The sequence below is a fragment of the Talaromyces rugulosus genome, chromosome V (genome assembly GCF_013368755.1).
Source record: "Talaromyces rugulosus chromosome V, complete sequence".
In the NCBI taxonomy this organism is placed as follows: Eukaryota; Fungi; Ascomycota; class Eurotiomycetes; order Eurotiales; family Trichocomaceae; genus Talaromyces; species Talaromyces rugulosus.
The window spans coordinates 3522208-3535115 of NC_049565.1; the positions used below are offsets into that span (position 1 = coordinate 3522208).

General features: G+C 42.1%; 2 protein-coding genes across 2 annotated transcripts; both read right to left on the reverse strand.

The window, feature by feature from the left end:
• Positions 1-324: 324 nt before the first annotated feature.
• On the reverse strand, positions 325-1672 carry TRUGW13939_09752 (uncharacterized protein; the record flags this gene model as incomplete). The annotated part of the gene is made up of 4 exons (XM_035492872.1): positions 325-369; positions 419-1009; positions 1056-1610; positions 1667-1672. Coding segments are annotated over 4 exons (1197 nt in total), but the record flags the coding sequence as incomplete, so codon positions are not given.
• Positions 1673-6715: 5043 nt separating this feature from the next.
• Positions 6716-12374, reverse strand: TRUGW13939_09753 (uncharacterized protein; the record flags this gene model as incomplete). The annotated part of the gene is made up of 2 exons (XM_035492873.1): positions 6716-6723; positions 6776-12374. 2 exons carry the CDS (start codon positions 12372-12374, stop codon positions 6716-6718), a joined length of 5607 nt encoding a protein of 1868 aa, XP_035348766.1.
• Positions 12375-12908: the final 534 nt, after the last annotated feature.

A 12908-nucleotide genomic window follows, 5' to 3' on the forward strand; every position in this document is an offset into this window, starting at 1 on the left:
ACTACGCCTTTTTATGACGGACTTCAAGCCCAACGTTGTACGGTCATACCATTTGTGGGCAGTGTCACAAATCTGCCAGATGTAGAAAAGCCATTAAGTAAGCGACGACTCCAATCGCTAGCGTCATTCCGATGTCGGCTGTTATGCGGGTACGTATCTGACCTTTGATGTGAAATTTTGCTAACAACAATACTCTATCACTTACGGCCATAAAGCACAGAAAGAGAGCCAGGTCAGAAAGAGTCTTTAGTTCCAGATACATAACCGCCAAACCACCGAATTTCATATAACCTCACTCTTTCAGAGTGATGTTTGTCACTCACCAGCACTGTAGTATTGAGTAAAGTCATGAAGAATCCCGTAAATGTGCTGCGATGAGTGAGACCAAGTTGACAGATGTATTTTAATGTAAACATACCTTGTCAAAATCATCCCTAACTTTAGAATCATCGTTCATACGAGCAAAAGTAGCCAGAACTGGGTCCTTCTCAAGGATCGTCTCCGGATCCGAAGTTGAGACTCGCATGAAGTTGCTGGTTGAGACCGGGTCCGTGAAATTCCTGTAAATGGATCTACGCACCTCGTCGTACTTGTCCAAAATGCTCTGATCCGCCCGACCCATATGAACACCTATTAGGCACTCGGATAATCCTATGGCATCTGCAAAGCCTCCTGTCAGGCCTAAGCCACCCCACGGACTGCAGAGATGTGCAGCATCGGCTACCAGACAGATACGGCCAACTCGATATTTCTCCGCGGATCGTTGATGTAGTCGATATGGACTTATGTTGAGAATAGTGTAATCCTTAGGTTTGGGGTGGCCGGGAAGCAATTCCTCTAAACGGGCTGGGTAATCATCAAGAACTTCACGCAAAGTTTTGCTACCGTCTTCTCGGTATGAGAAACGCCAAAGTCCATCCTTCGTCAGGCGAGCAGCAATACGCCAGTCCTTGGGGTCAATGAAGGTGTTGAGATCATCGTAACCCCATTCGTCGAATGGATAGTAGATCTAGGTGCGTTTAGCGAGAAATTCGAGTTCTCAAGTCTCCACCTACGTTAGTTGCAACCATCTGGTCGTTCCAGGTCTTCCCGTGAAAATCCCCTCCAAAGAGCGACTTGCGTACTTGGCTAGTCGCTCCATCACAGCCACACACAAAGTCTGCTTTGATCGTCTTCTCAGTTCCACCATTCTCGCGGACTGATACCCATGCAGAGTCTTCGTCTTGCCCAACGTCCAGAACCTGACAACCCCATCTCACAGATATATTGTCATTTTTCTGCGCATGCGACCATAGAATCTTTCCCAGAGTGTCTATTGGCAGTACAGTCGTAGCATCTGGACCCTTCGACAGTGCAAAGTCCTCAATTGTCACGATCGGCGTGCCATCAGGCTTGCGAAACGTCGAATTCTTGGGGACAAAACCAGCACGCCGAACGTCTCCCAAGGCTCCAGCACGCCTGAGTAATTGTATGCCAGGAGCAAAGATGTGTGCAGCCCGTGGCTGAGAATCTACCCCGTCTGCTTTGTCGAGCAGTGTCACGCGTATACCAGCCCGGGCCAGGACCAAGCTCAAGGAAAAGCCACAGGGGCCGGCTCCAACGACGATGACCTTGTTACAAAAAGGTCATTACTGCCTATGTATGTAAGGGGGGAAAAGTGACTTACATGCATGGCAAGTAGCAGTTTGATATCAGATGATTGGTGCGTACAGCGTCACACGAACTGATTGCTCTACTTAACGAGTTGGAGGATGGATCATCACCATGGTCTGCAGTTTCGATTTATGCGCTTTGTGAACGCAGCTCCCCGATGTAAACGCGGAAACCTCAGGCAAACCGCAAGCGTCATACTCTGCCGTTATGCAACTATTGGCTAGCGTCACGGATAACAGGCATTTCATGTACTCCGTGATATTCGCATATACAATTATACCGACAAAAACCTCGGGTTCATTGGTTCGCTGACCAGCGAGTACGCCAGATCCCATTGACCTCTTCGGCAATACGGACTCGGGAATGCACGTCATCATCGACTAGCCCTACTTTGAACGGCATCGGGGATCCTCAAACCCATTGGCGGGCCTAGTCTTGAGTTATGTCAACGAGAGGGGCTAAAAGCAACGAAGTTGTTGCAAACGACCTATGACCCCTGAATCATCGATCTTGGCTGGATCTGTACGATTTATGAAATGATCAAAACACGAGTGCCGTCAGCATGCGCGCGGGTGTCAGAATCCCTCACCGCCTTCGGAACTCCTGACACCCTAATTTAAGCTTCCCGAAACGCCGACGTTTAGGTCCGATGCCAAAGGTCGGACTACGTAATATCTAGAGAGTCACTCTAACTTACCTGTGGTTATAAGTCTGCTCTAAATCATAATAGAACCTCGGCCGTGCAATCTCTTTCTCTCTTAAGTTTTCTGCTATAAAGAATTGTAGATAGAAGGTTCCAACATGTTTCATATCTAGGGTTTATATAAGCAGGAATTTGTATGTGTTATAGAATGGGTTACCCGTGGTTAGTATATAGGTTATATAAGATGTTAGTAACCGAAACCAACTATATACACGCTTTAACGATGATAGGAAAGTGTTGGTGCGCACTCTTTCTGCCGGCTGTTTTCCCTTTTGGGACTAGTACTCCCGTCTGCTCACCGCCTGATCCTCAACCTCATATTGAGGTCGGCCGGCAGCGATTAGCATAGCATCTTCGTTACAACCAATATATGCCCATATCTGCATAACAGAAAGATATTGAAAAAAGATTAGAGTAATAAGATTCTATAGTTTATAGAAATATAATAAGACTATTAGATTAGTATGTGAGGATTATTCTCAGAGAGCAGGCAAACGTTCAGAATAATAGTAATTGTGACGGTCCTGACCCAGGCCTCGGGAACCAGCAGTGGCGGCCTGAGGCACCACCAAGGAAAGAAAGCCGAGAGTGGTACTAAGATAGGAATAATCTTATATAGAACTATAAAGAAAATAGATTAGTATATATAAAAAAATATTTTTTATATAACTAGTAAAAAAGATTTATTTTTTTATTTTTTTTTTTTTATATTTAGTTTTTGTCAAAACGTATCAACTGTTCTTTACCAGAATGGGTGTTCATTGGTAGTATTCTGCTGAATAAGATAGAGATGTTAGTAACTAAGGTTGGATAAAAAAATATCTTTTATAAACAAAAAAATATTTAAAAATAACTTATTAATAAGCTAAATAAATCAAGTTGGAAAACCCGCCGGGAAAATCAAAAATCAACCTTTTGAAATTTAATGCCTTTTGACAGTGTCCAGGGCCTCGCTATGGCCCAAGGACCCCCCAATATCGACAACACCCCCCTAGACCCAGGGAGGCAGGCGCTAGGCCCAGTAAACCCTAAGGGTGCCTATATAGACACCCTAGTAGAGATAGCACTGCCAGCGCCCTCTAAGGCCAGTATAATAATCCTTTAGAGCAAGGGCTTCATATCTAACCTAGAAATTAAATCTAAAGAATTGTTCCCTTTCCTATATCTTTAGAAAGCCCCTAAAACTCTAAAAAAGAGATAACAGGATTATAGCCCTAATAGAGCTAATAAAGTCTCTATAAAAACTTTACTTAATCTAGCCTATAAAGATATAGAATAAGCTTTATTAGATTACTTTACAAATAGTAATAGCACGCTATATATAGAGATAGCTGTTATAAAAATCTATATAACCTCTCTAATAAAGACTATAAAGTAGTATTTTATAGGCTAATTAGATATTTTAAAGTATTATTTCTTAATTTTAGAAGCTCAATAGATCTCTCTAAATATCCTAAACTATCTCTTAAAGCCTTTATTATTAGAAAGCAACTGCTAAGGCTTATAATAGCCTCTGCTATCCTAAAGAATGATGTTTATAGAGGTTATCTATAGTTCTTAAGCTAACCTAAATAGGGCCACTAAGTCTATAAAGCTATGTAAAGCTTTACCCTTAATATTAAAACTATTTTCTAGAATAAAGCCTATAGCAGATCTTTAGTAGACTAATATAGTAGCTAATAATATCTAAAAATAGTAAATTATTATAAAAAAATAGGTTTACTCCCTAAATCAGCCTTTAAAAGTCTAAATAGATCTAAAGAGTCTAAAGCCTATTTATAAAAGTAATAAAAAAGACTGTAGACTTATATTTAAATATAAAAATAGCTATATTACTTTTAGAAAGTCTAAAGTCAATATTATTTTATAGTTTAACTATTACTTAGCCTAGACAGGCTTTCTAAACTTTATTAGAATAATAGACGTTAATTACACTAAATTAGAAGCTATTTTAGCTTTATTAAACTAAGGAAACACTATAGACTCATTATTACTAGTCTATAAAAACTTATTAATAGCTGTCTACCACTAGGTTGACCCTATAGTTATCTTAGTAAAAGCAGACCAACAGTAGCATAAAATTAAAATATATATAGTGTTAATAGTTTGTTATAGTATCTCAAAGCTAGGCCTAGCTAGAGAAAAAATTAAATTAAGAGGCACATGCACTCTAATAAGAAACTTTATCTAGATTAAGCTAATAATAGCTATTTAAACTAATAAACAACATTTCTTTATTATCATTATAACAGTAGAAAGCCTAGATAATATCTATAGACTATTAATCTGAAGCATATGCTTCAAAAATAATAAATATCCTATTAGCCCCTATTATAAAGTAAATAAAGACATTATTTATACTTAATACTATAGCATTAATTACTAAACTTATAAAGGCTATAGTACTTAATTACTATTCTATACTATATATACTGATGCCTATAAAGCCTAAAAACATATTTATAATGTGCTAAACTATAAGATCTAAATAAGCTATCTATATCTATATGTATCTATTAAATATAATAACTATAGAAAGAAGCACTAGGCTGATTCTTTAAGATATCTTAAGCTTTAAAAAGCCTGTTAATAACTCTATAAGCGCTTCCTTAGCATAGAGGTTATTATGTCTCTTCCTTTCCCTAAATAGATTGAATAAGAAAATGTTGCTAAGGAGACTTTTTCTCTAACTATTACCCAGGATATTTTTCAAGCCCTAGAGCTTAGAGAGATCAATAATACTATAAAAAATGCTCTAGGGATATTATCTTTACTATACTCATCCTTATATTTAATATTAATATCTAGAGCTGCAGCTTTTATTAATATTAATTATTTAATATAATTATAGCTATATCTACTCTATAATCTTAAAGACTTTAAAAATAGAGATAGAATAGTAAATAGATATTATATATTTATAAGAACTTTATATTATCTATAACTTTTTTTATCTAAGCTATTGTCAATCGGTTCAACAACTCGTCACCAAGATGTGAATCGGGGTGGGTATTCTGCTAACAGAAGACAAGATGAGAACGTTGTGTAAGGCAATCCTAGGATAAGTAGAGTACTATCGCAATGATAGGCTGCAAAGTATGTTGAAGAGTAATAGTAATATGCTATTTGCTTGAGAGAATAAAACACAATGAGCTAGATACATGATGGTAAATGAGTGTCCTTATATAGCTGATCCTAAACATAGCGAGCATAGTCGATGCTCTGTTGGCTATGTTGTTGACATATCCAAACATAGTCTGGCTATGTTTGGCTATGTTCCCTGCATAGTCACGTGCCATGGTGCACTTCCACTGACATGGTGCATGCGCACCGCTGGGGTGCATCCGCACCGGGTGTACTCGCACAGGGTAGGTGGTTCTGCACTAAGTGTATTTGCACGGAAATGGTGCAGCCGCACCATTTAGGGTGTATGTCCACCTGGTGTGTCTTCACTAAACCAGTGCATCTGCACTGTCCAGATCACGTGAGTTCTCGTGTAGTCACTTCCGTCTTCGTTCCTACAATTAGCAAGTCTACTCCATAGGAGTTTCAGGCAGCTTGCTTATGTAAGTAGCGTCCGCTACTTATCGATTGGCTGAGCGTTCACGATTCTTATGACAATCCCCTCCTTCGAAGGCTGGCGTCCCGACAGTCACATAAATAGTCGCAGGCCCCCCGTCGCATAGGTAGGCGAATTTCTTTCTTGTTAACATTCTTGGTGGTGATGTTCTGACCATGTCGTCAAAGCAAAACATAAATACGAAAAACCTTCGGCTGCGTATCGAACAGTCTGGTATTATTCTGCCGATTCCTTGTCATCGTTGTGCAGTCCAAGGGAAGGTTTGCATTAAATCTGAAATTTCGAGTCGCTGTAGCGAGTGCGTTGGTTTTGGTCGCTGCAAGTGTCGCGATATGGCCTCGTCTGACCTGGCGTGGAAAAAGCTCATCAAGGCTCAAGAGAAGATTGAGGCCGATGACGATCGGTTGAATGCTGAGCTTGAGGCTCTCCTTGCCAAACGGGCTCGTTTGCATAAACAAAGGAAACTTCTCCGAAAGCGTGCTGGAGAATTTATTCAAACGGATATAAAGGATGTGGAGGAGTTGGAGCGTTTGGAGGAAAAGGAGGAGGAGGAACGGAAACGAGAGGCCGAGCTGCAAAAATCAAACGAGATGATTGCGGCTGCCATCCAGGAGTTTCCCGTGTCGTCTAACAACGAGTTCGACCACGTCCTCTCCGAGTTTCTTTCTGGCGAAACGCTCGAATCTTTTCGGGGCAGTTCAAGTGCCTAACTGGTTCCCATGAGTTGTGTTCCGGTCCGTATCCTTTCCAGCTGACTAAGTAAAAGATTCTTCCTTCCACTAACTTTCTCTTTAGAATGTTTTCAACTTCATATTCATCCTCGGTTGCTTCGTCGTTACTGTTTTCTGGGTTTTCGGTTGGTTCCAATAATGAGATGTGAAATACTGGGTGCACTTTCATTCTTGCTGGTAGTCGGAGTTTGTAATTGTCGTTAGCGAGTTTTTCTTGAATTGTGAAAGGTCCGTATTTGATAGCGTCAAGTTTGTTGCTTGGTCTCTTGCTTGGAATGTTGAATTTTTTCTGTCCAATTGTTCGTCGTAGTAAGTAAACTTTCTCCCCCTTTTTGAGGATTGGCGCGTCCTCGCGCTTCTTGTCGTAGTAGGTCTTCATTCGGTTTTCAGCCCACTTGATGTCTTTCGATATTGTCTGATGGAGTGCCTGTAGTTTGTTGGCTTGTATTATCGCGGCTTCGGATAATCCTTCTCGTGGTACTTCAGACCATGTCATTCTTGGGTGTCGTCCAAGATTCGCAAAATGTGGAACTTGTTTTGTCGTAGCGTTTTCTGCATTGTTTAATGCGAACTGTGCTAATGGTAGTAGTTCTACCCAATTGTCTTGTTCCCAATCTAAATAGTGTCGAAAATACTGTTCAACTGTTTGAATCATTCTCTCGGACTGGCCATCAGTCTGTTGGTGATTCGCGGTTGATAACTTGTGATGCATTCCGCATGCCTTTGCAATTGTCTGCCAATATTTGGATGTAAACAACTTGTCTCGGTCTGTGATAAGTTCGTTTGGTAATCCGGTCCATACAAAAACTTTTCGTAACATAAGTTTTGCACATTGTTCTGCTGTCATATCCTTTGGTGTTGGTTCTAAGATAACATATTTCGTAAGTCGGTCGACTGTTATCATGGCATCGGTGTAGGTAATTCCTGTTACTGGGTCCTTGGACTGCGGTAGTCCTTGGATAAAGTCAACAGTGATACTTTTCCATGCTTCTTCTGGTACTTCCGGTATTTGCATTTTTCCAAAGGGTTTGTGGTGTACTGCTTTGTTTCTGTTGCATTCGTCGCAGTTTCTGATGTAATTCTCAACCCTTTTTCGGACATAAGGAAAGTAGAATGTTCGGGTAATCATTTCGATTGTCCTTTCAACTCCTTGGTGTCCTTTTGTTGGAGGATCGTGGTATCGCTGAATGACTTCCGTAGTCATATTCTGCGGTACTCTGATCATTCCATTCCATATCGCTAAGCCTTTCTGAACATTTTTCGTAACTTGTCCGGCTTGTAATTCTTCTTGTATTTTTTGATCCTTGTTGGTTTCCCGATACATTCGTTCGTAGAACGGATCATCGTCAACAACTCTTATTGCGGTCGCAATGATCGCATTGTGATTGTGGCGTAGAACTCCTGATTCTTCTTGCAGAATGTTTGTCTTGGGGGGTTCTATCCCGATTGCGTAATCTGGTCGTCTGCTTAATGCGTCTGCTGCTGCATTTTGTTTTCCTGGAATATGTTCAATCCTGTAATTGAATTTGGCTAGTTCTTCGGCCCATCGTATTTGTCTTCCAGATAATTCTTTTGTTGTCGTGAAGTACTTCAAATTGTGATGATCGCTTTTGACGATTACTTCATGTTTTGCTCCTTGGAGATAGTGCCGCCATTGTCGAAATGCTTGAACTATCGCGAGTAATTCTCGGTCGTGGACGTCGTAGTTAACTTCCGCCGATGTAAACTTTCTCGAGTAGAATGCGACAATCTGCGTTTCTCCTTTTTCATTGATTTGTTCATGGATTGCTCCAAGAGCATATCCAGATGCGTCTGTTCGTAGAATGCTTTGTAATTCTGGGTTAAACAGTTGTAATATTGGCGCAATTTTAACGAGTTCTTTAACGTTTTCAAAAGATCGTTGTCTTCTTGCTGTCCAATCGAATGGTTCGTCTTTTTTCAGCAATTCTGTCATTGGTGTTGTAACGTCTGAGTATTTCTCAAGATATCGTCGAACGTATCCGCTGGCTCCAAGAAAAGATTGTACGTCGTGGACGTTCGTTGGAGTTGGCCATTCGAGGATAGCGTCTAATTTCTCTTTCGGTATTTCTAGTCCGTTTGTTGTATATACCATTCCTAGGTAGTTGACTCGTGTGGTGTCGAATTCACACTTCTTGATTTTGAGAGTTAATCCTGCTTCCATGAGTTTTGTCATAACCAGTCGTACATGGTTATCGTGTTCCTTGGGGTCTTTTGAGTAGACTATAACATCATCGAAGTATACTGCAACGAAGAGGTTAAGGTATTCCCGTAGGATGTGGGTCATAAACCTCGCGAATTCTGCTGGTAGCCGTTTGAGTCCCATAGGCGCTACTAGCCATTCGTACAGTCCCAAGTCTGTAAGGAATGCTGTTTTCCAGATGTCGTCATTTTTCATTCGTAGGTTGTAGTATCCCCATTCAACGTCGAACATTGTCATGATTTTTGCGCCTTGCAATAAATCTCTCTTCTGTTCCTGGTGTGGTGCTTTGTTTGCGTCGTCTTCGGTCATATTGTTTAATTTTCGGTAGTCGATGACCATTCGTGGTGATCCGTCGCGTTTTGGTACAAACATTGCTTGTGCAGAAGCCTTTGCTTTTGATTCTCTGATGTAACCGGCTGCTAAGAATTTCTCAATGAATTCCTTAGTAGTTCGGAGTTCATCTTGTGAGATTTGTCGTTGCTTCACTTGTGGTACTTGTGCTCCTTCCTTGAGCGGTATCTCTGCTTCGTATTCTGTTTCGTGTTGTGGTAGTCGATATTCTTTCTTCACAAATAATTCGGTAAAGTCCCGATATTTTTCTGGTAGCTTGTCGAGCACTTCCTTTAGTTCTTTTTCGTAGATTTCTTTTGGTTTCTTTCGTGTTTCAATTTGTCGGCCTATTTCGTTTATTTCTTCAGCATGTTTCACCTTCAACTGCTGGTTCGGCTTGATCCCCATCTGCTCTGTTTGCAGCGTTTTCAGGTCTATTGACACCGTCTCGTGTTTCCAGTCAATGACAGGATTATGTTTCCGTAGCCACGTCATTCCGAGTATAATGTCGAAATCCTTTCGCTCGAACGGACTTAAATCCAGTTGGATGCTTTCTTCGTGTTCTCCTGATTTGAGTGTGATGTTTCCAGTTCGTCGTACGAATCCTTCGATCGTGATTTGTCCTTCAAAATTTTGTACAGTATGCCATAGGTTTGTCTCGTGCGTTTGGATCCTGTTTTTCTTGACGTATGCTTCGCTAATGTAGTTCGTTGATGCTCCCGAGTCGAGGAGTAGTTTGGCTTCGTGTCCGTTGATTGTTCCCTTGATAATGATCACAGTTTCTCCTGTCTTGATAGTTGTGGCAATAAGGTGGTGTCCCTTTCTGTGCCTCTCAAGGTATCGTTTCTGTGATAGAACAATTTCGGTCCAGTCTTCATCGGTGTAGATGACTCGTCCTTCGTGGTATGGACATTTTTTCGCGTAGCACTGGTCAGTTTCGATGCTATTATGGAAAGGGTGCCAAATTTCTTCTGCGTAGCACCAACATTCGTTCCAGCCCTTCGGGCAGTCCGGGATGGGTTGATAGATGATCATCGGTGCCGTTGGCTTCCATTTGTTCTTTTCCTTTTCTTCGAGGTGAGTCGGACATTTTGACTCATAGCATTGCGTCCAGTGTATTTTCTTGTGATGGTGTCCTCCATATTGTGGGTAGTACATGCATGAACATCTTTCGGTATGCCCAAGCATCGGGTGGCACAACCGTGTTCCTTTGGTGAGTGAGACGTATTCGAATTCGTTTGCGAGTGCGATGTTCTTTTTTCCGTGCATATCGCATTTGTGAAATGTCCACTCGTGGCATTTTTCGCATTCGAGGATGTGTTGTCGGTATGTCTGAATAGAGTCTTCCCAACATACTGGTTTGGGTGGTTTGCAACTGCATTCTCGTTTTGGTTCTTCGTAGTCGATTTCAGGGAATTCTTCTGTTGTTTCGGAGTCTTCGCTGTCTGTTTTCAGTTCTTCTTTGCTTGTTTCTGGAATCTCAATTTTTATTCCTGGAACCGTCGTGCTGGTTCCTAGGACTGAATCCCATTCTTTCTTTGTGATTGGTGGTCGTTTCTGGAACAGTCTGATTGTTTCATTTGCTTGGTCGATCGCCCTTGCGGCGTCTCTTCTGAGGTTTGTTGTTCTTGTTAACTGTGAATGTTGCGGGGTGTCTGATTCTCGATCCGAGTCCTCGTGGTCAACTTCTCTGTCTTTTCCACCGTCTCGAAACGTCAGGGGGTGTCGGCTTTCACTTCCTGATGAAAGGTCATCAATACGCCGTCCAGCGGTTTTGCTGTATTGGTCTTCTCTGCGAGGTTCTCTGATCGGTCCTTTCTCTTGACCTCGTCGTAGGTGAGGTTGCGCTTCTTCCGGGTTAGCGTCTTCTTCCTGGGGTGGTTCCCTTTCTGAACTCTGTCTGAGGCGTCCCTTAGATTGCCCAGGGCTATCTTCTTGCTCGAATTTCTTGAGCGATTCGTATATTTCCTTTTCTAGTATCGGTCCCCAGAAGTCCTTGACTTCGTCGACCTGTTCATTTTCTGACTCCTCCTCCTCACTGTCCGAGGGGGTCACAATTGTCTGGTGTATGGCCGCAACTTGTTGATGGACTGTTGTTATTTTTTGAGGGCTGACGTTACCGTTCTGTTTGTTTTGCCCTGATCGACACTGTCGTGCAAAGTGTCCTTTTCGTCCGCACTTGTAACAAGCTTTGTTTTCCTTGCGCTTGGCCATTTCTTCCTTACTGATCACGTTGTTGAGCTGCATCTTGACATCGCCGTCCTTGTCGTATTGGGTTCCTCGCTTTGCCGATGTGTTGGCATACTGAGGGAATCCTCCAACTTTCTTCCATCTCTGAAACTCCTGTCGCTTCTGTTTGATCTCGAACAGTTTGTTGTCAATCTTGACCGCCATCTCAATGAATCTGTCAATGTTGTCGGGTCGGTCGAGTTTGATGAGTTCCGTCTGGACTTCTTCCTTGAGCATGTTCTCAAAGGTTGCGATTTGAATAGCATCATCATAGTGTAGTGGTGTTACTATCTGTCGGAATTTGGTTGCCAACTGCTGAGCGGATCCGGTCTGTCGTAGGTATCTTAGTTGTCTTTCCGCGGTCCGTAGCTCGTCGATGTTTCCGAACGCTTCTCCAAGTTTCTGTTTGAACATGCCGTAGTTCGAAAACAGTTCCCTGGTGATAGTCCCCCAACTACTTCTGTCGGTAGTGTACAATTCACTTAGCATGGGTTGTATCCATTCTGCTGCTGCATCGGTAAAGCATGATGCCACAAAGATCATTTTCTTTTTGTCATGGGTGATCTGGTTGGCTTCGATATGCATTTCCATGTTGACCAAAAATGTCTTCAACTTAGATCTAGTTCCGTCGAAGGTCATGGGTTTTGGTAGTTTGACCCTGTTGCCGGCTGTTCCAGCTTCGCCAGGTGGTATAGCCATGACTTGAGCTTCGAGTTGGTTGACATGATCGTCTCTTTCAGCGATTGCAGCTTGCAGTCTTTGAATGTGTTCATTCATTTGATCGATGACTCTTTCCAACGTGGTGAATCTTTGCTGGGTTTGCTCGTCGGGTTCATCGTCACTGTCTTGATCGACTGGTCTTGCTTGTCTTGCAGGTGGGCGCGGAGTTGCCGGTCCTGCTGCTGGTGCATTGCTATTTCCTGCCATGATTAGCTCGTTAGTAAGGTTTGATTGCTTACCTAGTTCTCAAAACTTCGTGTTATGAGGGTGTTTTATTGTCAATCGGTTCAACAACTCGTCACCAAGATGTGAATCGGGGTGGGTATTCTGCTAACAGAAGACAAGATGAGAACGTTGTGTAAGGCAATCCTAGGATAAGTAGAGTACTATCGCAATGATAGGCTGCAAAGTATGTTGAAGAGTAATAGTAATATGCTATTTGCTTGAGAGAATAAAACACAATGAGCTAGATACATGATGGTAAATGAGTGTCCTTATATAGCTGATCCTAAACATAGCGAGCATAGTCGATGCTCTGTTGGCTATGTTGTTGACATATCCAAACATAGTCTGGCTATGTTTGGCTATGTTCCCTGCATAGTCACGTGCCATGGTGCACTTCCACTGACATGGTGCATGCGCACCGCTGGGGTGCATCCGCACCGGGTGTACTCGCACAGGGTAGGTGGTTCTGCACTAAGTGTATTTGCACGGAAATGGTGCAGCCGCACCATTTAGGGT